The sequence below is a fragment of the Sphaerodactylus townsendi genome, linkage group LG02, assembly GCF_021028975.2.
Source record: "Sphaerodactylus townsendi isolate TG3544 linkage group LG02, MPM_Stown_v2.3, whole genome shotgun sequence".
In the NCBI taxonomy this organism is placed as follows: Eukaryota; Metazoa; Chordata; class Lepidosauria; order Squamata; family Sphaerodactylidae; genus Sphaerodactylus; species Sphaerodactylus townsendi.
Window position 1 is genome coordinate 51,506,873 of NC_059426.1, and position 22,525 is coordinate 51,529,397.

Genomic DNA, 22,525 nt, shown 5'->3' on the forward strand with positions numbered 1-22,525 from the left:
TTGACCCATTCTCACTTCAGCTAATGCATTTTGTCTCCAAATTGTCACCTAGTTTGGAAACTGTTAAGTATTTTTCAAAATATTTTTATGTAAAGGTTTGAAAAAAACTGTGAGATTTATTGGTGAACAGAATAGGATAGAAAAAGATCTACAAGTAAAGTAGTGACTAGCTTTACTCTGTGCTAAGCATTATTGCACTAGATTCTGCTTGTGACTTTCCTGATTATGGGGTTACCAACCACCTGGTAAGGGTATGAGACTCCTGCCTCTTATTTTATGTAGCATGAAAAATTCATGTTTAAAAAGTCATCAGGATGGTGGCTTCTGACAAAAATCTTAGTGATGTCATTCCTTACTAAGATTTGCTGGAAACGATAGTTTTAAAATAAAGTTTCAGGAGATTTCTAGAAAGGAATGGGGTACTTTCAAATTTTCTTAGAAGTGACACCACACCATCATCAATGGCCCCCCCCCCCCCCCCCCCCCCGGTCTCCTGCTAGTTGCCAAACTATACCTGGCAATCCTAAATGTGATTTTAAATTTTGGTTTTAAATTTTAGTATGTTTTATTTTATGTATTTTATCTATGTTGTGTTATAGTGGTTAAGAGCAAGTTGATTCTAATTAGGGTAGGGTGGAAGGTGGGAATGATGATTTTATTAGATTACCATCTCAGCGGTTTTTAATCGTTAAATTGGTTGGATTTATATTTTAAGGTTTTAATGTGTATAGAATGTTTCTAAAAATAAAATAAAATAATGTGGAAATAATGTGGAAAACTGGGTTCGATTCCCAACTCCTCTGGCTGAATGGCAGACTCTTATCTGGTGAACTGCATTTGTTTCCCCGTCCTACACATGAAGCCTGCTGGGTGACCTTGGGCAGCTCTTCAGAACTCTCTCAGCCTCACCCACCTCACAAGGTGTCTGTTGTGGGGAGAAGAAGGGAAAGGAATTTGTAAGCCCCTCTGAGTCTCCTTACAGAAGAGAAAGGGGTGGGTTTAAATCCAAACTACTTCTCCTCTTCTTCTTTTTCTTCTACTTCTTCATCTGCCTTGAGCTCTGTAAGGGAGAAACATGACTAATAAGATGTTTTAAATAAAAATAAATAGTTCAGCTTTGTGAAAACTGAATGTTCTGTCTGTCATTCTGCTTTCTTCTTCTGCTACATTAATTAATGGCTTGTTTGAAGGAAGTTTTGGATGAAAGAATGATCAACGATCTGAGAATGATCCCCCCCCCAAAAAAAGTGATCAGAGGAAAGATTTATGGGGACCATACACAGCAATAAAAAAATTATGGAATGGGGATAATATTTTGTTAGATCAGAGATTGTATTAAGAATGTTTGATTAGAAATACATAATATATTTTAATTACGTTCCATTGCTGATAAATGAATCTGCTCAACTCCTCCTCCTTTGACAAATAGTTCCTTATTGAGAGTTTTGAATAAGCTGTTTAGGTCAATGTATGTTTGAAGGATTTCACGGCCAAAATCTCTAGGATATTGGGAGCTTTCTGGGTTGTGTGGCTGTGTTCCAGTAGAATTCAGAGCTCAGGAAGTGTCTTATTTCCACCCGACCATTTTGCTGTCTGGTCAGTTTCACCCTTTACTTGCGCCTGGCATGTTGTGTACTGGAGTACAGATTCCAAGTGCTTTTCAATGGGCGGCAGACCTATTTTCTGCAGTCCCGATCCTTTTCAGTGGGAGTCCTCTGAGTAGCTGATTCTCTTATGCATTTCTTTGCGTCTTTGAAGATAGCTCCTCTACATTTTTTGTAAAAATAGGAAAACTATATATTACTGGAATCATCACAACCAGCTTAATACAACGATGTATTTTTCATGCTGAAGAGGAGCCCAGGATTGGAGGTTCCAGTGCAAACATTCTGGGGCAACCTTCAGCAAATGGAGGCAGAGAGAATCCCTTCACAAAATTCCTTCACCCACACACAAAATGTCAGGTGCAAATGACCAGAGGGTGAAACTGACCAGAGAGCAAAATAGTTGGGCAGGAAACAGGTGTGCTTTTCTGGTGGAAAGCACACCAGAAGATGCCTCTTTTGAAGACATCCCCCGGACATTTTATTTTGGGTGTGCAGAATGAAAAGAGGCAGTTGCTTTTTTGAAAATGTCCCCAGAAGTCTTTTTTGTGCTGTGGAGAACAAACCTATAATGTTTAATTTACTTATCAAATTAAGTCATGTAAACAAATTTGAGATTCCCCTGGGGAGAAAAGCTTGAGGTTTTTGGGCACACAAGCTGGAGTTGTGAGCCACTGCAGAGGCTAAAGGCTATCAGAATGTAGCTTCATAAACTTTATGCAGGCCTTTTTAAAGCTAGATGATGATTGTATCTGATTTAAAAATATCTATGGATTGTACTTATTTTGAAAGTGAGATTCCTCATTGCAAGAACAAAGTCTCAATTGCCTTCACTTTGAGCAGCCGTTCATGTAATAAAATCCCTCAAAGTAGAATGTCCTAGTTAATGTTTACGGAAAGAATAGAAAATATTATCCTATATTTAAATTAATGTCTTAAAATGGCTTTTTATATTCTTGTTGAGCATAAAGAGATTAATTTATATTTGTGAAAAGATTTAGAAAATTTTAAATGTGATATTCATTCTAGTTCTTGCAAATCTGTCAAGCTGAAATAAAACATAGCAGAGTAAACATTTTATGTACTTTATAAATCTAGTATATGATTGGGCTAGGATGGGGAATTTAAACTGAAATAAAATAGTTCTTCATGTGATATGTGTCAAGTGCACCTCATCTTTAGATAAATGTCTGTTCTTGTGGAAGATAATTTATTTCTATAGCACAGTTGAGGCTAACATATACCATTTATCAAAATGGAAGCACATTTATTTATTTAATATAATATATCCCCTATCAATGCAAAAGGTGATTTCCAACATTAATGTGGTGAAAAGAACAGTGAACATTCACAATACATTGAAATATATGAAAACTGCATTAAACTTACCGTAGTTAAATTTTTAAATTGCTACCAGTAATAATTATTTGATTATTAACAAGCAATAAACAAGCAAAAAAGAAGGCATCAAACACGTACAAACAGAAAAAGAGAGAGAATACACACCCAGCAATAATTAACAATCCAAAAATATTTGTGTAAACAAAAACATCTTTGCCTGGTACAGGGTTGGATCTAGGAGCGGGGATGGGGAGTGGGCAGGTGCCCTAGACAGCAAGCAATGAGGGAATGGCAGCAGGAGATGGTTGAAGCACAATTGCCTGGAAGACATGACTCATTCACCAGTATGTGTGCTCATATCCTGTACCCCCAGTTAGACTGCTGCTAGGAGGTTGAAAGGGTTCAGTGTCTCAGCAGAGATGGCTCGTTCTACAATTCATGTGTACATGCCTTGTTCCCTCAATTAGACTGCTTCTATGTGGTGGGGCAGATTCAGTCGCATGGAAGAGATTACTTGTTCTGCAATGTACATGTGCCCTGTTCCCCCAATTAAGCTGCTAGGAGGGAGAGGGACACACACCAATCCTCTGAGGCAGAAATTGCGACTGTTAGTCAGGCGAGATGAGGGGGAGTTAAAGTTTTCTGAGGAGACATAGACCTCAGGTAACCTTCCTTGGCATCACTAGCCTCCCTCCTTCTCCTGGCTGAAGCACTCCCTGCTCTTCTTCCTGTAGAACCTTCCATTTCCTTTCGTTCCCACCCCTCTTCCTTTCAAGAGCCGTGCATTGACAGTGGGCACTTGAGACTTCTGGGGGGGATGCCTAGCATGCATTCTGAACACTTGCAGGGGAAGAAGACTTTGGGGGAGGGGGGCTGGTGACTGTTAATGGTTTAGAATGCCTGATCATCCCGCTTTCCCGCCTCTCAACCTTGTTCTCTTTTGAAGTGCTGCAAACCCTGGAATAGCCTGGAGTCAAATAGGGTGGAGGGGAAGCGGATGGGCTCGTCTCTTGCCCTTCCCTGTGGCTTTAAAACTGGGAGTTGTGTTATATTTGACATTGCCAAAGGCCACAAGTAGACCTGCCCCCTCATCGTATAGGCTTATAGAGCCTGATTTTACACCTTGGGAAGGAAAGGGGGAACAAAAATGGTGGACCTGTCCATGTATGTTTAGTGCCATTAAGTCACTTCTGACTTATGAATCAATTACCAGCCTTGCTCAGGTCATGCAAACTGAAGGCTTCTTTTATTGAGTCAATCAATGTCATGATGTGTCTCCCTCTTTTTCTACTGTCTTCAATGTTTCCTAGCATTGTTGTCTTTTCCAGTGAGTCTTTTCTAGTGACTAAAATACAGTAACTTCAATCTAGTCATTTTAGCTACTAGCAGCATAATTATTAGCTAAAGTTTTACTTGGGCTGCACTTTTTCCAACTGCAGAAGAGTATAAGGTGTGTTTGATGTTTCATATATCAAAATCAAAAATATCCCAGGGAGCCCGCTACCCCAGGGAGGAAGGAGTGTCACTAAATGAATACACGTCCAAGTGGGACCTTGTAACTTTCTGTCCCAATCACCAATTGGAAACAATTGTGGGTTCAGCTAGCTTGCTACCCAAATGCTGGGTTCAGCACGCTTGCTGCCCGGCGACCAGGATGTGCTCCTTATGCTCACCCAGCTTCCTGTGTTGGTTTTAACAAATGGACTGCGCCTCAGCTTTCATTCCAATGAAAGCTGAGTCTGTGGTCATTGGTATGTGAACTTCCACACATCAGCACACAAAATCTTTGCACTTTTTTTGTACTTCTGTTGTGAAGGAAGAAGTTCTTCATGTACCCTGCAGAGAAAAGGCTCACTATAGGAGAGGATCAGTTTTTGACATTACAAGGAAAGCACAAGCAGCAGATACACAAATCACACTTATACCCACTCATGCTGTGTACTCAGGCCCAGACTGACACATCATTTTGAAAACTTTCTATTTTCTTTTTCAGGATGACTTTCTGTACAGTGTTTCCATTTTAAGTGGTATCCTTTGCACTACCTTGGCAGTGATCAAATTTATGTTGGGGAGTGTGCTTACCAGCAGAGCATTGTTAACTGATGGTAAGTAGCAAATATTATATTCCTCTAGTAGAATGTGTTATTTGTGTTACAGGTAGTGAAGTGAGGTATGCATTAATTAAGGAAAGAAAATCACAACTTAACAGGTCTGTAGAATTTTAACTACTAAATGCAGTGTCAGTCCCACTTCCCTGAAATATGAAATAAGTAGGAGAGATGGCTAAGTTTGTTTAGATTTTTTATTTGTATTATTTATAATATTTATATTATACAATATTATACAATTATACAATTATACAATATTTATAATATTGTATTTAAGTAAAATAAACAAAAAAAACCCCACCTGGATTCACATTTCTGCTTTCCATCTCATAATTTAACAATTTATGTATCTATGGCCCTTTCTGCACAGCGGAAAGGGCGCCTCTCCACTGGCAGAAATTATGCCGGTGAGGGGAGGGGGCCGTTCGCCCGAGACATCCAGGGGTCAGAGGGCAGCGTGGGTGGGTCTCAGCAGCCCTCCAGACCGATGCTGGAGGACGAGGTGAGTGGGGGGGGGGAACAGGAAAGTGGTGCCTTCGACGTGGTGCGATTTGCGCCGATGGGAAGGCAGCGTTTTCCAAAAACCTCTCTCGGGAAGGGAGGTGGAAAGCGGCGCCTTCACGCCACTCGGGGCCACACAGGACGGTTCTGCTGCATTGTAGCAGCGCTGCCTGTGTGAACAGCTCCCCAGGGACTGGTATTTTTCCGTCCCTGGGCTGCTTTTTTTGGTCCTGTGCAGAAAGGGCCTATATTGCTGCTACAGCAATATAGATACATTTGTATCTATGTATTTCTATCCATATGTTATATACTCTTTATCAATAAAAACAATGCATGTAATATTTAAAAATCACAACGGTTTGTTCTAAATAAAAATTGGCTGTGAGTATTTTTGTTTAATTTGCTCTTTGGTCTATTATATTTTTTCCACAATGTCTGAAAAAGAAACCAATGGATGGGCTCTGACCAATGGATGGACTCTAGCCATAGACATGAGTATATTGATAACTTCAGTCTGTTCAGGGATTTTTCACTGGCCTGTGTGTTTTTAGTGAAATTTGGCCTTCCAAACACTTTCTCCCTGTTAATGCTTTGAGACTTCAAAAAATGTATTAGCAAAACTCCTACAATTACTGAATACAGTTAAAATGGACCTGAGTGCGATCCATTTATGTTTGTAACAGATACAAAATAAATGTCTGCTCGACATTCCACTTTTTGTGAACCATTTCTTTCCTTTTATTAAGGAGATACAGCAAGCATGGCCAAATCATTGCTAGTTTTTACAGAACAGGATTTTCCCTACTCATGCAGCTATGCACAGTAGAGAGAGAATTCCCAGGTGCCACAGGGCTCCGAGAATATTTGTTTATGAAGGCAGAAATCCTTGGTCTTATTTCAGAAGTGCCAGGGCAGCAGACATTGGGAATTGAAACAGAGAAACAAAAGTTGTTGTCTGGAAGTAGATACTTTTAATTATACCATCATTCCAGTATAATTAATCTAAATGTCAGTGGTATTAAGTTTGGTTCACATATTCATGTTCTCATTTGTTGTGAGAATGCTTGGATGGAAGGATTGTTTATTTGCTGCATTTATAAACTATTTTTTCCAAAGCAGTCAAGGTAGTTCTATTGTACAATAATGAATAAGGAACACGAGGCCCTGAATACCTTTGTTTAGGAAGGCTATGAGCACAGAGGACATTTTAAATTCTAAATTCTGTACTCCATGGGTAACCTTGGCCTATGAAATGTATTTATCTTATGAAACTTGTATAGTACCTTGACCGTGCAGACTGAGTTGTGTGCAAGGTTTTTCAGACTAATCACATTTGCTGCTTAAATGGCAGCATAATTTTTACCAGTGCTTTACCAAGCCGCTATCCAGGAGATATTCCACTTTTTATGAACACAAGCTCATAAATATACCAGGCACAAAGGTACAATTATTGTTATGTGTTCTTTTCACTCACAGGTACTGATTTGGGCTTTGCCATGCTGGGCTTTGCTTCTATCAGATATTTTCTGAGATACATTTATCTGTGAAAAAAGTTGTATCTCTACTGAATGCATTACTTCTCACTATGAAAGAAATATCTATGGCTTAAGTTTGTCCCTTGCACACACTTAATTGTTTTTAATGTTATCATATCTAACAGAAAGAGGCTGATCAATAGGAGCTTCGTTATAGAATAGGATTCCCTGGACTGCATCGAATTTAAATGCAGTGTCACAGATGGACTACTCCTCTTGCCTTTCCCCCCATAAATCCTCAGTGTTCTTAAGTTTACAAATGTCAGAGAAACTTCCCTCCCTTTCCTTTAATTAAATCCTTATAAAACTGGTGTTGCAGCTGATTTTTTATTAACAAAACTAGAGATTGTAATTAACTTGCTGTCCATGCTGTGTTCTTTCAACAGATTTTAGTACAGTGTAGCTGAGTAGATATTTCTGCAGTGTATAAATCTGAGTTCAGCAAAACTGAATCTTTGTGAAAACAGTTCCTTCCCACCCAGCAACCAGCCATATATCCCAGCTAGGAAAAACAAATTAACACTTGTGTTGCCTGCCACAGTTATTAACGTTTTTCTATTTCCTTATAATTTACTTCCCGTCAGGGTGGCTTTTAGAACTGCAGATTATTTCATTTACATTTCTGTGTGAAATGAGAATTCTCTTTTTTTGTCTTTAGTCCTCAAGAGTATAAATCTTCTTTATTGAGTTAATTGTTCAATGTGGATGAAATTTAGGACATACTCCATACTCTCCAGTGTTTTCCATTTATTATGGATGCCTTCTATGGTTGTGGATATTTGATTTCAAAATCCTGGTAACTGAAGTGAATGGGGACTAGGGTAGGACAGAATAGAGTTAACAGAGCTAATTGCAAAAAGCTTTCTACTTGTACCTGTGGTTGCTGTGTGCGGGTTAAGCACTGGCATAGCTAGGGGACATGGTGGAGCTAGAAATCTGGACACCACTTCCCCTTTCAATTATGCCTCCTCTCAAACTCCCAACATGGAGCTCAGGAGCAAGAACAGCTGCTCTTACCCCACCCCAATCTCCACAAGTGGGAGTTCGGGAGTGGCGTGAACCTTTTTGAAGCTGGTCTCAGCTCTGTTGGGTCTAGCTTGAAGCCTGCAGTTTAAAACTTGACCCATGGCGCATTGAGGCCAGAATCAAACTGAGCAGCGGGCCTGACTAGCTGTAGCTTTATACTGTTGACTCCGCAGTTGCCACTCTTGAGCTGCACCCCTATTCCATGTGGCATTCGAGACAGGGGTGCAATTGCGAGGGAGTGGGGCCCAGCTGCAGGAGGGGGGCTGTGCCCAGGGTGAGCCCCAAACTCTGTTTTACACAGCTACACCCCTGCGGGTAAGTTGAGCTTGTGCTTGCATGCTAATGTGAAGTCATGGAATTGTTCAGAGACTGGGGATAGAAACATCCCCTTAAGGTACTATGTTCCTCTGCCACCAGCCTTTGCTCAACAATTCCTATGGGATAGTGGCTAAGGAGGAAATGTGCATATTCATAACTTACAGTCACTCATGCAGTTTTATTCACACTCTGGAAATGGTATATATCTAGTTTTTCTTGCATTTATTAAAATGTTTATATGGCCGTTTCCCATTGATGGGCTCAAGTCTTGACTAGCTGGCAACAGACAATTGAAAATCAATCTGTTTATATGATAAATATTATCTTTCCATCAAATGATACCACACATATTATTTATCTGCCAAATGCCTGACTGCAAAAGGTCAGCCTTCTATCTCCCCCCTTCCCCGTTCTTGAGCAGAGGTGAATGTGGGAGGCCACTGCAAATCCTCAAGGCATTCAGCATCGTTGGGCTCACCACTGAATATGAGCAGGCCTGTGCTGCAGCCAACCAGATAGCTCAGAGTGGATAATACAATCCAGCAGAGAGGAGGCACTGAGAGAATCGGGCTCTGAGAGTTCTTTTATATATGCTGCTTACAGACTAGGTAGGGCCTTAAAGGATCAAAGATTAAAAAGTGGAAGAACTGTTTCAGATTACTTTTTTAGATTTATTATTTAGATTTAGTTGGTTTTAATTTTAAAATTTAATTTGTTTTAAATTTAAAAGAATAAGATGGCTTTTTTTCACTGATGGTACACACATAGACAAACATACAAGTTAGTTGTCAGTTACTTTTGAAGCATGGTAGTGACATCTGGTGGCCAAAGTTAAATGAATGACATCCTTAGAAAGCATTTTTGAAACTAGTTGGATGCCAGTCACCATTAGGGCTGAGCTTAAACTTCTACTCTATAAGATATTCTTCCCATTCCTTTTCACATATTTTTGGGAGAGGGTTATCAGCACCTTTCTGCCTGGAGGGTATCTGTGCTGAAAGAAAATACCTGTGCAGAAAGGCTGTCTGGATCTAAAGGTTTCTCATATAGTCAGTGGCACTATCATGATTTTCTTCAAAGTCTGATCAGTTGGCTTTTCAGCTTCAGATGATGGGGTGGATGGGTGGGAATAGTGTGTTAGATGAATATTCTTCCTGGGAACAGTTATTTAATTACCTAGGCAATCAGACTTAGCTATTGATTATGTTGCTTCAGGAGAAGCAAAGATAATTCAGCGTGAAAGAATTTATTACTGAATTGGCACTGTTTTTGCTTTCTGTGATCTCACTGATAATATAAGTGAGGAAACAGTGAAACAAAATGTTGGTATTGAAACAGCGGCAAGTGAGGGCTGCACACACCAAGCAGACACTGAAAAAAATGGCCTTGGGAAAGTTCTTGGCATCCCTGAAGCCATCTTTTTCGCGGCAAGCAAAAAACTTGGAAAAAATCCTTTCATATTTATTAGTAAAACATTTGCAACCCACCTTCTTTTGACTCAAGGTGCCTCAAAGGGACATTTCACATAACAATGAGTTATTAATATGATAGGTAAATTTGGCCACCCAGTATAGGTCTCTGAAAAAAAATGCATGTGTTTTCTGAGGTTCTACAAAGGCCATAACTTTTGTAAGTTCATGTAGAGCAATCACTGTTGTGGATCCTCCTGATTTTGATAGAAGACTGCCCATATTCATGGCATGATAGGCTAGCAAAAATGGCTATGACAGGGTTGGGCCATCTCTATCTGACATATAGTTGCCAATATGCCTGGAGAAAAATGTTCCGTTCCTTTAATACCACTTTAAAAGGATATTTACCTCCATGCTACAAAAAACTTCATCTGCACATTTCCATGTATTAAGCCTCTGGTAAAAGGAAATGACATTTTTATCCAAGGCTGTAGGCAATTCTAGTATGAAAGTGTTTCTACTAATCTCTGAACAGGGCAGAGCCAGGGCCAGTCCAAGGGATTTCATTGCTCTAGATCAGTGGTGGCGAACTTGTGGCACTCCAAATGTTCATGGACTGCAATTCCCATGCTGGCAGGGGCTGATGGGAATTGTAGTCCTTGAACATCTGGAGTGCCATAGGTTCACCACTATGGCTCTAGATTGGTCAGTCTAACCCCAATAAACCAGCGAGATTTTGGGAATTCCCACAGAGTTGCCTGGGTGGCATCACTTCTGGGTTCTTATACACACCACTTCCTCCTTCTATTTCAGTAGGCAATAGAGTCCTGAGCTGTTGGCCAGCTGTTGGTCTGCCAACCAGGGTTCTCACAAGCCACCAGTTGGGCAGTCAGCTGGGGCATCCCCCAAGTCTTTGGGTGGCTAGCCCAGGTGGCAGTCTTGGCACACCTTGCCTCCTAGGAGCAGCAGTGGCGTAGGAGGTTAAGAGCTCGTGTATCTAATCTGGAGGAACCGGGTTTGATTCCCAGCTCTGCCGCCTGAGCTGTGGAGGCTTATCTGGGGAATTCAGATTAGCCTGTGCACTCCCACACATGCCAGCTGGGTGACCTTGGGCTAGTCACAGCTTCTCGGAGCTCTCTCAGCCCCACCTACCTCACAGGGTGTTTGTTGTGAGGGGAGAAGGGCAAGGAGATTGTAAGCCCCTTTGAGTCTCCTGCAGGAGAGAAAGGGGGGATATAAATCCAAACTCTTCTTCTTCTTCTTCTTCTTCTTCTTCTTCTCCTGGTGTCCTCGTGGGTAGGCCATCCTGGTCTGGAACCTTATAGTAAAATAATGAATTGGAGTTAAAAAAAGCCCTATTAATTTGGGCTAGTACTGGAGTGCTGTTGATTGCCATGGGGTCTGCTTGGAGGCAAAATCCTGATAGGTAGCCTTATTTATCTCAATGAACAATTTCCCCACAAATCTGCCCATTCCTGAACCATGAAGACACAGTAATTGGTACTTTGACCAATGGGTTTTTAAAAGACAGGCTATCAAATGGATGCTGCAGTTATTGAATATAATTCTGCTGACTATTGCTTAACAAATGGAATGTGTTCACCATGGGCATGAAATCACAGTAAAAGTGCTGCTCATTAGTAATGATTCCAGAAACAATATTTATCACGTGACTGTGACTATCCTACAACCATATTTCAAGCAGGCAATCCAAGTTAATATTAGCATATTGTCTAAGGAAAGAATGCCATTTTACCTAGCACTAAATATTTGATTAGAACATTGAGAAATTTAAGTATAACGGGAAGTTTAAACGTTGCAGAAACTGAGCTGTGAACTACAAGTGAGTAACATGCATTGTTTTACATATACATACACATGCACACACACATATTTATGAAAGTCAGTACAGGAAATATCCAGGTATGCAAATGGTAAGAGGGAGGCTGGTGTAGGTGGATTGTGTGTGCTTGTGTGACTTGCTAATACTGACATCTTGTGGCCAGAACATGAAAAATAAAACAAGTCCAATTAGTTTAAATAGACATGTTTGAATATGCCATAAACATGCAAGACATGAGAGCACTGGTGTAGCACAAATTTGTATTTAAATACAAGAGATATGTAGCAAAATGGAAGGCAGATAAATATCTACCTGAATGAATGAATGAATGAATGAGTGAACGTGAACGTGAACGAATGAATAAATGAGTAAACTACCCGAATATGCAGTAATGGCAAAATTAACATTGTTCAAAAATATAGGTAAGTTTCAGAATTTCAGGAAAAATTGAATATCTTTTTTAAATTATATAACTTAAAATTAAAAATAAAGCAATGCAAGCTTTAACATCTTTTAATAAAAATATTTTTTATTATTCTTGCATGTATACTATAGAAAAATTTAACATAAATGACATGAGAATATATATTAACTAACAAAGAGATGTAACAGAATCTACCTCCCAAAAAGAATAACTAGCTAGTCTATAATTTATGTAATATTACATTGGTATCCCTCCCTCTTGTAACAATGGATATAAAGTGGCAAAAATGTAGCAAGGGTGTTCTTTCTTGGTCTTCTTGACCCCCTTCTTTTTTGGTCTTCTTTCTTCAAATGAATGGACCATTTGAAACTGTCCTCCCACCTCTGTCTGTGTGGGACCAATTCTTTCTTTGGAGGGCTGGCTCTCATCAAACCAATGTTACCCCATCTCACAATGTATGACTGGTTTTTAGGACTCTTAAGCTGTGGTACTTTATAAGGTAAACTTAACTTTAACAGTGCTAACAGCACTAAATGAGAGTGACCTTTTGGACTATTGTTCTTTGGCCAAATCCATCCTGGTTGAAATTTCCATACAACTGTTGTTTCCGCAGAGGGGACCCAAAGTGGCTTACATCATTTATGCCTCTTCCATGTTATCTGCCCAACAACCCTATGAGATAGGTTAGCTCAGGGATGTCAAACATTCGGTCTGGGGCCAGATTAGGCCCCTTGAGAGAGTTTATTAGGTCTGTAAACCAGCTGAGGCAACCCTCCCTTGCTCCCATACAACACCTCCCCCCCTGCTCACCAGGCAAGATTGGGAGTGAGGGTTGTGTTTTTTTTTTTTTGCCTCAGCTGGTTTGCAGGCCTGATGAGCCCTCTCAAACTGAGGTAGCCACCCCCTAATGCCAATTTGGGCTGGGCATCCTGCTGGAGGATCATTAGAAGAGGCAGCCACTCCCCCAGGGCCTGGCCCAACCAGGTCACGTTTATGTTATATCTGGCCCTCGCCATAAATGAATGATACCCCTGTGTTAGCCGGAAAGTGTGTTACTGGCCCAACACTACCTACCAACATCCCATTGCAGAGTGAGGCATCCAAACTTGGTCATACAGATCTTAGTCCAACACTCTAACCAATACACCACGTTGGCTCTTAAAGAGAGAGAAAGAAAAACCTTTGCCTTATTTTTCTCAGTTGGAAAAAATAGAGAGAACTATCGTTAGGCAAAATGGCCCCCTGGATGTGAGTTGGGATATTTGGCTGCTGCCATCTTAGGAAGAACTAAGTCAACACAGTGCCTGGGAAGTCATTCAGTTTCAGGCCAGCTACTAGGCGAACAAGGAGCACATGGTGTTCTTGTTTAGTTGAACCTTTCAAAGAAGTATTGATGACATTTATTTTTATTTATGTTGATTTCATCCACTATGTTAAGAAATATTTATGGGAGAAGAGAAATAGGAGGCCAGTGTTAAATGACTGACATTTATAAGTGACTCATATTTCACTATTTTAAAAATTCATCTTTTAATCTGAACTGTACAAAGTTAATTGAATTTCTGTTTCTTTCCACATAAGCTTGTAACCTATGAAGGTTGTGGGTAGGCTTTTTCTCGTAACTAAAATAAAAAATGGATTTTTAAATAAGACTCCTGGATTAAAAAGAGAAACTGGTGACAGTTATGGTAAGCACATGCAAAGATGCAGAAATACTGGAATTTTGTAAAGGTGAAGAATATAGGGGAACCTGTATGTGGTGCTATCACTAAGGACTCATATTGAATTGCTACAGTGGAAGTAGCAGACCAATTCATGGGCTTTCTTTACTTTCATATAAAACCGTTTTGAGCCCTGGCTTCCTCTTTAACACACACCCCTTTTAGTTTCTCTCAGTCAGCTCATTTTAGCAGGATCAAGCCTTAAGTTTTTGGCTTTCTTTCCAGGTTTCAACTCTCTGGTAGGAGGAATAATGGGATTCTCCATCCTTCTAAGTGCAGAGGTTTATAAACACAATGCCTCTGTCTGGTACCTGGATGGAAGTATAGGAATTTTAATTGGACTTACAATATTTGCCTATGGAGCCAAGTGAGTACAATTGTTCCTTGTTTTACTTTGCAGCTGTTCCGCATGCACATTAATGCAGTCCATTTGTTCTTTCTCGCACCTGATGAGGTGCAGTGTAGGCTGCATTCATATACTGTAAAATATATAAAACTCTGCCTATTCCACTTTTGAATTCTGTACCTGAAGCCTACAATGTTTTGCTGCTTAGAATTGCAAAGTATCACCGAACCAACTACCTATGTTATTTCCTTGGATCACTTTTTCAAGTGTTTCTCACATTACTGTGCAGTGAGGGGGAGGTCAGACACATGAAAATTTTCCCCTTCACTTCCAGTGAATTTTTTGTCCTTTTCTTTGTACATCCACTGCAAACTGAACAATGGATTCCATTTATGTCCAAGTGTGAGCCTATGAATGGTCTGGACTATAATCACATGACTGCTGGCTCATATAGAGAACTATTTAGTGGCGTTAAAATTTTAATGCTTTGACTGTGTTGTATAAGCTGCCTTGAGCTCCAAAGAAAGGCAGAATATAACTAAATAGAATCTTGTTAGTGCTAGAAAAACAGCATTGTTTTGTAGGCTTTTTACATTTTAAAGTTCTAAATAAACTGGAAAAGAGTATCTAGAAGAGTTTAGGCTCTCATATGACCCTATTATAGCACTTTTTGCCTCTGATCACCTGATGTATTTGCTTAGTATGAAGTATTTTGATTTTTAGATGCCATTTAAAAATTTGGGGTTGAATCCAGTGAAGGATTTCTGTGGGTGTCTGGTGGGTGATTTTCCTTGATTCCCTTCTTTTGGTGCAGATCTCTGGTTGACCCCCTCATGCTATTGTGGGGAGGTCCCCTGTCCCCCACAAGCAGCATCTTGGGGAACATTTGGGGCTACAGTAGGAGAGATGAGACTAAAAACTATTGCTTTTCTGACAAAAATCCCTACTGTCAAAAGAAATTTCTGGTGGGTCCAAGGCATTTTCCCTAGAAACTTACTGAATGGTAGTTTTGGTGTGTTTTTTTTTCTGGTTATTTATTACTACACTATATGATTTTGCATTTCTTCTGTATTGCTAATGCATTTTTGGCCTTTTTGTTCTTGGATCGTTAATTTCATGTGGCATATTTTTTTTTGTTGCTTATTCATCCTGTCCAGTTTTACTTTTAAAATAATTTATTATTTTAAATAAATGGCTCGAAGAGCCTTGGTGAAGAGTGCAGGATAAAAATGCCTGAAATTAATAAGCCCAGTTTGAAACCTGAAGTTAACTTGCATGGACATAAAAGTTGTATTGCATAACCTGGTATTCACAGCACTCAATAAGATCCACTGGGAAGGAAGTGAGCTAATGAAATGAAAACATAAAACAATGCTTCTTTGATAACCTCAAGCATTACTATATGTGACTTTTGGTTTGTCTCTTGTAACTATCATCCTTGATCAAATTTTTGTTTTATTTCCAGGCTGCTTATTGACATGGTCCCTCGTGTACGGCAAACACGTCATTATGAAATGTTTGAATAGAGACAGTGCTTCATGGACTGGGAAAAGATCACAGAAAGTGACAACATTTCTACAACTTGGCAAGTGGTGCCAACGATATTTCACAGAACATGCACTTTCTCCCATAGATTATTTTCTTTTAATGTTTTTGTTCCAGGGGAGATCTGTACAAATAGGGGCAATATGTGCACCGCTTAGATTTCAGCAAAAGCTGCAGCAGCTTTTTCCTTTGAGTGCGCTACTAAAATCCTGCAACTGGCAATAAAAATGAACAAAGTTTACAGTTCTACTCCAGCTGCCGTGGCTTGTCTTCTGGAGTGATGAGGGACACTCACTAGATGCCTGTAGACAAGGGCCAACATCTAAAAGGGACAGCCACTTCACTGTATTCTCTTGCACCAAACCTTAAAGACTATCAAATTTATTGTGGCATGAGCTTCTATAAGCAAGAGTCTAACTTCCATCAAAATACACACAGGAGGTGGCTGCCAACAGTGTTCCACAATGTGAAAGCAACTGAGACAATATTGATGTCTTCTGTACAGGATTCAGTAATATATCATACTTAGATTATGGACGCCAATGGAAGCCACTTGATGCATGGAATTAATTTTTCTTTCTGTATAAGATGGAACTCCAATCTCAAAGCCAACATCACCAGAATCCATCAAGCTGCCCAGTCATCACAGATTACAAGAACTTAGTTCCAATTTCATACTGTTTTATAAATATCTCAGAAGTCTGTAGGTTTAGGATTTCAAAAAGTACATGTGCTATGTTACACTGCACAGATAAAAATAAGCACAGTGTATTAAAATACAGGCAAAAGCCAAAAAAAAAAAAATAAGAGAGTGAAGTAAGAATCTGTGTTTTTGGTTGAATTATACTCTTATATAGAAGTATGTATGGCTAAATACATGTTGTCTGGTCAAGTAAAACAGTGATGGTATCATGCAGCTAGCCCCTCAGAACTATTAGAACTAGTAATATTCTGTAAATATTCATTCTCCTATATCATCATCCTATGTAATTTAACATCTGGATTACAATAACCAAGTACCATCATCATGCTCAACCAATAAAGCAGTTACCTATTTTGTACTTGTATTTAACCTTTGCAAAAGCTATCAAGATGAGTAGGGCGAGTCTTCCTGCTTAGAAGCGTGTTGAAATCCAAGGGTGCATAATTCAAGCTGTGGTCTGGACCAGAATGATGGTGGGCCACATCAGGTGGGCCACATCAGGTATTTCCCTCATATAAGCTTCTAGTTGTGATTGCAACTATGCACAACCACTTTGGGCTAAAAAAAAAATGAAGGGGGAAAGGATATTCCTGCAATGGAGCATTGCATGTAGTCTGTAATTGAGCTGCCAGCTCTGAAACCATCTGTGAACTTTCAAAAGTGGGACTCCACTGCTTTACCCTTCCATTGTAGCCCACTGTGCCCTCTGAAATGTTTTCACTGTGCGCTAGTAGAGCTTCTGGAACACCATTATACTTCTGGTATAAAGAGGAAATCTGCAGTAGGACATGGATTTTTGTTGTGCTTCATATAATGTAAGGTGCCTGGAAGGAGGGGTATGAATATTGTAATAAAGAAACAATTCAGCAGAAATCACTGTCCCCTGTTCTGCAAATGGACATGGTCCCTCGTGTCCTGTCACAGGAACTCCGTTGCTGTATACATGACAGTAGCTAAAAACTGAGTGATTTTTCTGAATAGGGATGACTCCTAAGTAAGCATAGGATCACATGCAGAGGCCATTTGAAGTGCTTGAGTAAAGGAATGTGAATATTGTGTTGGTGCTTCCTGCAGGAATAAGGGATTCAGTATGTTGCATATACCCTGGGCCATGCTTGGGCAAGAATTACAGGCATTGTTTGGCTTGCATCTTCCAACCTGAGATCATTTGCATCCCTCAGGAAGTGATGTGATACCAGCTAGGTAATCTCAGCAGCAGCAAAAGCTCCTCTATGCCTGAAGCTCCTTCATTGGTGCCATCATCACAGTTTTTCCGTGCCTGCTTCCTGCACACAAAGCTAAGGAGGAGCAAAGATAGATAGCCAAGGAACGCATTGAGGCAGAAGTGTTAAGGTAATCATAGCACTTTGTCCTCCAGTTATGATCAGCCAAAGTGCTATGATTACCTTAACACCTCTGCCTCAATGCGGGAACCATGGATACCTGGCAGAAGGGACGCATCTTCTGCCAGATATTTGGGCCTCCCCTGGAGGTGGCTGAGCTGCAGTTGCTGTATAGCAACTGTGGTGCCTTGGCCTTATGGCGGAGGGGGCAGATTATGGTGCCAGCTGTGGCTGTAAATCACATGGCATGCCTCTGTGGCCACATGTTGTGATTCTATGAAATAAGGTTGCTTGGTGACCATTTCCAGAGTTGGAAGCCTTTCAGCGAAATGAGTTCAGTCTCTACTTATAAATTCCTCAATTTTTTTAAAGTAATAAATACAGCTTTCCTCAGTGTAGCTTCAGTGTTTTGGTGAAAATCCATTTTCAGAAAAGTCATAGCATAAAGTTTTGTGCATGAGGAATATGAAAATGTTTTCTCAGTTGTGTGTTTATTGTGCTAGAAATTGTGATGAGGTATATGGTCACATAAGTGGGTCCAAAGTGATTGTCATTGACACTTGCGCCCCCCCCCCCATTCACTGATTGATTATATCTTAGTGAAACATCAACAGCAGTATTTGGATTATCCCTAGCAATCGCAAACCACAAATTCTCTACAGTTGCTGGAATTCCCCATGGATGTTGGTTGTAACTCAAGGGCCCCTTCTACTAAGGGAATATGGAACCCCCCCCCTTCCTATCTTTATCTAGGCTTGTAATACTTCTGCTGGTTTTGCAGGTGGCTTGGGATGGATCTTGAGCTGCATCTGTAGTGGCTGCTAAGAAATCCCTGCTGCCTATCATGTGGGTGGCTATGGAGCTGAAAATGCACATCAGTATGCCCCCTTGGTCCCAGAGTCATCCCACTGATCACCCAGAAAGCAGATTTAATGCTGGACATTTGGCTTGGTTATATTATTAGCCGGGGTGGGGGGGAGGGTGAAAGTATGTAACAATGCAAACATACCTCTTGGGCAGTGGTCTTACTCCATTACCTGGATTGGCTCACCAAGGAATGGGACCTAGAATAACTGTCCCAGTTCGTTATATTCAAGTGCTCATTTCTGTTTGTCACCTTTTCTAAACAAAAAACCTAAGCTGCTCTCACCTCTACTTTCAAAGTTTGTCACAGAGTTGAAATAGTGCTTTGCGCAGGACAAGTAACTTGTTCAACATTACATTACACCTTCTTGCTTCAGATGAGTCAACTTACAAAATGACAGCAGGTGTGTTTTAATACCATGCCACATCCTGTTCCTAATCTGTTTTTTTTCTTTTAAAAGCTTTCTATATTTTTGGGCACAATCACACCATGCGCTTTATTGCATGTAGTAGTACAAGCATCAGTTGAAGTCAGTTGGTGCCTTAATGTCTACACTGCAGCATCACATCAGTAGAAATGTTAAGGCTGGCAATCTGTCTCTCACTAATAGTGTCATCAATTATTTGACATGACATGGTTAACAGGGGTCACTATTGATATACAGATTATAGATACTGCATCTGGTGCTCTTGCATGTATTCATGAGGTGGTAATTCACTCGTCCACTATATGTTTCAGGGATACAAAGCTCAGGCCTTTAAACTACCATCAATCAGGTACTTCAGTGGTTGCCAAATAACTCAACCAGCTGCTAGATGTGCAGAGATGCTAATGTAAACTCATATTTAAGCTCTTAGATATATTCTGGGCACATAATTCTGCTGCCCTTTGTACCAGGCATGGGAATTGCTTCCTTGTGCTGTGATCCTATGGGGTATGTAAAAATTCCATCCACATGGGTGAAACAAACCTCATGATTCTCTATTACCACAAAAATAATATCGTCAATCTGATGAATCTTTCTAAAAGGGACACCTGGTAGTGAATTAGATTTTTTCAATCAAAAACAAACCAAATTGTGGGCCATCTGCTATAAAACTTGATTGCAGCGTAAGTAAAAAATTATTCGATCTTAAGATAAATGACTGAACAGTCTGCAAGTTATGAAGCTCTAACCTATAACACAATGCAATCAAATAGTGTGAAATTATTCATTTCTATTTCACAACAGCAAAGAGATAAAACACAACTTGTCACACAAGAAAAAATTTATTGAAAAATAAAGTTTTCCCTAATTTTCCCTACAACAGCAAAAACGACGCAATTCTCTGCCATTAAAATACACACTCAGACATTATACCTCAGTTTTCCCCATGTTATTAAAATTCTAATTTGACAGTTATATGTGAATCAAACTGCTTGGACAAAGTATAGTGGAACACAACACTTTAGGAAATAAGAATATCAAAGGAAATGAAAGCTGTGCTTTTGAAAACTAATGCGGGCACGGCTGCAGCAGCAGACCTACAAGTGGAGCATTCCACAGAAAGAAGCGGGATATTTGGTCACAATTGAGCTTCTATCTTTCAGTGAGACAAGGTATAGTCTTTAACATGAATGTTTTAATATACATTTTATGCTGTTGGTCCATCCCTAGCTGTTGGCTTTCTCAAGATGCTTCCTCTAACATGTTTTCATGGTAAAAGTGTAGCGATAATGTGCTTAATTTTGTTTTGTTTTTTTAAATAAATGCTTTCATCACCTTTAGAAGTGCTTTTAGCACTTGTTTTTGGGAGATAGTGCTCAATTTCAGCAATTCAGAACAGTAGGTGGGAGTGACCCACTCATTTAAAAAAAAAAGAAAAGATGCTATGACAACACTAGGACCACCAGCTCTGCTCTACATCTCTAAATGGCCAGCTTCTGCCCCTCAAAAATATGCACAAATAGTAGGTGGGGAGGAACATTTTCTGTCAGATTTTACTGATTGCAAACGATGGCTCAATATAAAACTTAGAGGTGCCTCACAGTTAAGAGCCTGGGATTTGAAGAATCACTTGAGACCTTCTTACATGTACTCATTCTGGCCTGCTTGTTACTGCTGCTCTGACCACTTCATTGTGTTAAACCTTGTGATGTACTACCTTAGAATACATTACGTGAGTCAACTGTTTATGCAAACATGGGATAAGACAAAATTGTGTAGCTGGAAGTCTCTACATCTTGGCCCATCTGAGTATATGTCAAGGCATTTGTGCTGGAACAGGCATACAAAAGGGGACTCTAATGTAGTTGGTCATGTGAAAATGGGGGAGGAAGTTACAGTTGGGGGGGGGAGGCAGGCTAAATCCTCCTTGGACTATCAAGTTTTGTCACTTGCATTTGCTGAATCCACATTTCTCTACAGGGTAATTTGTGCCACTTCAAGTACACTACCAGAACCATCGAAAACTGTGCTTCTCAGTTTGCAGCCATAACTAATCTTCAGCAAGGGGAGGGAGGGAGGGAAGGGGTGGCATGCAAAGAAGGGGGTGGCATGCAAAGGGAGGGGAGGGAGGGTTCTCAGCATCTGGACATGGCCTCCAGCGGAGGACGGGGGAGGGTAGAGAGGTGTGGCATTCAAGGGAAGGAGGGGAAGGGGGTGGGTGGGTGGGCTATGTCCAGATGCCTGGGCCCCTCCCTCACTCCCCTTCCCTTGCATGAACCCCTTGCATCTGACCTGCATTGCAGGGGGTTGGACTTGGGGGGGTTCTTTCTATTTTATCATTTGTCTGACTGGAAAATGCTGCTGCACGGTTACAGACATTATAGTACTATAAATACACTGCATCTGTGGCAGTGTGCTGATAGGCAGCACATGAACAAATAATAGCATAAGAAATTTATTTTCATAATCTTTTGTTTTCAGACAGGCCAGGCGAAATTTCAGCTAAATCACGATTTGCTAATAAGCCTCACATGGATTGTCATCTTCCAATATATATTAACACCCAAGAAATTAAATTGTTTGTTAATATAAAATGTCAGGGCACATATGTTAAATAGCACAGTGCAGTATTCTGATCAGGTAGGAGATTATACCACTATATCTCCATCTTGTATACACTAAACATTTCTATAACATATTTACCTTCTTTCTCTATACACACACTGAAAATGTTTTACAAAATCTCTCTCTATATATATACACACAAACACATAGACTTAAAAAAAAGTTTTCAATATAGAATGGTCCGACCTTAGTTATACAAGTCATTAGTACACAACCATGTTTAGGATCAAAATTCTTTAACCACTGGGACTTTTTCTAGCCAATTAAAATGGAGAAAAATTATTGACTTTCAATTCTAAATTTACAATAATCTCAAAATATAAGGCTCTCGACCAAATCAAACTGAACTAGACCTAAACCTGTTACCCAAATTAGTAGTCTGCTAGATTCAAGTCCAGAGGCACCTTAGAGACAAACAAGATTTTTGGGATACAAGCTTTCAAGTATCAAAGCTCTCTTTGTCAGCTGAAGTTTAAGAAACAAATCTCAGATATAATGCTGATACAGTCAGCATTCTGATTGTCAGATAGATCTTAAATGTTGCTGCAAGTGACAGCCAGATCACAAGATTTTTGCGTCCTAGCAAAAGTGTGAATATGCAAGTCAGCATGGTGTAGTAGACTGTTGGGACTTTAATCTGGTGAACTGGGTTTGTTTCTTCATTCCTCCACATGAAGCCTGTTGGGTGACCTTGGGTAGTCACAGTTCTGTCAGAACTCTCTCAGCCCTATCTACCTCACAGGGTTTCTGTTGATTGTAAGCTGATTTGAGACTCCTTAAAGATAGAGAAAAAGGTGGAGTATAAATATCAACTCATCACCATCCATTAATCTGATAT

The 22,525-nt window shown here is 40.0% G+C and overlaps 1 protein-coding gene across 1 annotated transcript in view; it reads left to right on the plus strand.

The window, feature by feature from the left end:
* The window catches only part of TMEM163 (transmembrane protein 163), a 105,658-nt gene extending 88,862 nt beyond the window's left edge, over nucleotides 1–16,796 (plus strand). The window contains exons 6-8 of the mRNA XM_048485272.1: nucleotides 4,939–5,050; nucleotides 14,059–14,200; nucleotides 15,645–16,796. Of these exons, the coding sequence (XP_048341229.1) occupies nucleotides 4,939–5,050; nucleotides 14,059–14,200; nucleotides 15,645–15,705 (315 nt within the window). The 3' untranslated portion in view covers nucleotides 15,706–16,796. The remainder of the gene's footprint in view (nucleotides 1–4,938; nucleotides 5,051–14,058; nucleotides 14,201–15,644) is intronic.
* The last annotated feature ends 5,729 nt before the right edge of the window (nucleotides 16,797–22,525 follow it).